Source organism: Sinocyclocheilus grahami, unplaced genomic scaffold, assembly GCF_001515645.1.
Source record: "Sinocyclocheilus grahami isolate Dianchi unplaced genomic scaffold, SAMN03320097.WGS_v1.1 scaffold3370.1, whole genome shotgun sequence".
NCBI classification, from domain to species: Eukaryota; Metazoa; Chordata; class Actinopteri; order Cypriniformes; family Cyprinidae; genus Sinocyclocheilus; species Sinocyclocheilus grahami.
In genome coordinates, this window is record NW_015508503.1 from 1,793 (window position 1) to 3,371 (window position 1,579).

General features: G+C 36.1%; 1 protein-coding gene across 1 annotated transcript in view; it reads left to right on the plus strand.

Annotated features, from left to right (window-relative positions):
• Positions 1–1,161: 1,161 nt before the first annotated feature.
• Positions 1,162–1,579, plus strand: part of LOC107576225 (sideroflexin-5-like) — a gene marked incomplete at its 5' end in the record, with an annotated part of 9,706 nt that continues 9,288 nt past the window's right edge. The window contains 2 exons of the mRNA XM_016262447.1: positions 1,162–1,230; positions 1,325–1,413. Coding sequence (XP_016117933.1) covers positions 1,162–1,230; positions 1,325–1,413 — 158 coding nt within the window. The remainder of the gene's footprint in view (positions 1,231–1,324; positions 1,414–1,579) is intronic.

The window sequence follows — 1,579 nt, forward strand, 5'->3', positions numbered from 1 at the left end:
TTTTTTTTAAAGCAGATGATTCACATCTGCTGTTATTGCTCCAGCGGTACCGTCCTTAATACATGTAAAGGACCGTCTGTTAGATGTGATAAACAGAGAATATGTTGCGTGCTGCTTTAAAATCTTGCATTCCTCCTTGCATGCACACACACATTTGAACATTTTAATTGCGTTGGAAGAACTTTTTAGGTCTACAGATCAGCCAGCAGACAGTTGGTGTGCACCAATAATGAGGCGGACACACCTGGCGTGCGAAAACAACTGGTTTGGCCCTGGTGTCAGAGTCTGCGTCAGCAGCTGACTCCCGCGTCTGGAGAAAGTTTCTGGGACCTCAGAAATCATTTGGCGAATCATTTAAGGAAATTGTGAACGTATGATTAATAATCATGATGATTAATCACACAACTGAACTGTTCTTGTTCCACACAGACCTGACTTTCAAGACAAGAAGTAACTTTTAGTAGCCTATTTGTGGAATTCATTGGATACTGGTGGAAATCATCATTTGATCATTTGCACAGACACAAATAAATTAATAAAGCACCAAGTATATCATTAACCAACAAATATGCCTAGTACAAGTGAAGTTAATTTAGTTGGGTACAAATCAACTAAGACAAATATCTAATTAGTCGTTTTAAAATGTGATGCCAAATGACTTAACCACACAATGCCATTGTAAACAGTACAAGATCTCCACTACACTACATAAAGTAAAAAAAAGAAGACATTAAATACAAAGTTAAATGTCTCACTTCACCTCTTGTCCCACTTAATCTGTATTTACTTATATTGCATTTTGAAACTAAAACAATGAACCTTCTCAACAAACCAGGTACGCTAGACTAGATGTTTAATTTATAAAATGAAAACTTATTTAACTTATATTATCTATAGAATTAAGGTGGAATTAATATCCTCCAGGCAAGTACCTCTTCTGGTGATCTCACCTCCTTTGCTGCTTTCTCTCAATTTGCTACACCTTGTTTTTGAAAACTATAAGCAATCTTCAAGCATTTAATTTTGATACATACAAATTAGCCACAAATTCGCCAAACCGTACAATATTATGAATTGCTGTGAGAGTGTTGTTTAATTCCCCACATGATAATGGAGTGCATTTTGTTGTTTTATTTCTTAAAGTTTCGCTGTTTCTTTCAGGGTTCATTTTATGGCAGACTAAGACACTTCCTGGATGTGATCGACCCTCGCACGCTCTTTGTATCAGAGGTAAGCGAGAGTCTTCTGAAATGTAACCCTCAAATAATTTGATAATTTGTATGTGAATGCTGTTTTCGCTGTTATTTGTTTATTTATTTTTTAGAAACGTTTAAATGAATGTATGAAACTCTTGGATCAGTTCAAAAATGGAACTCTGCCTCCAAGTGTGACTAATGTGCAGGTACGTTTGGGGCCCATTTAAAGGTAATTTGGAAACCCCCATTGTGTCATGTTTGCTACACATTTTTGCAGTTATGCCATATAGGGGAACCATTTTTGGTGCACCAAAGCACCTTTCAGTGAACAGTTTATAAAATAAAAAAAATGTTCACTATAAAGAACCTGTTGTGGAATGGAA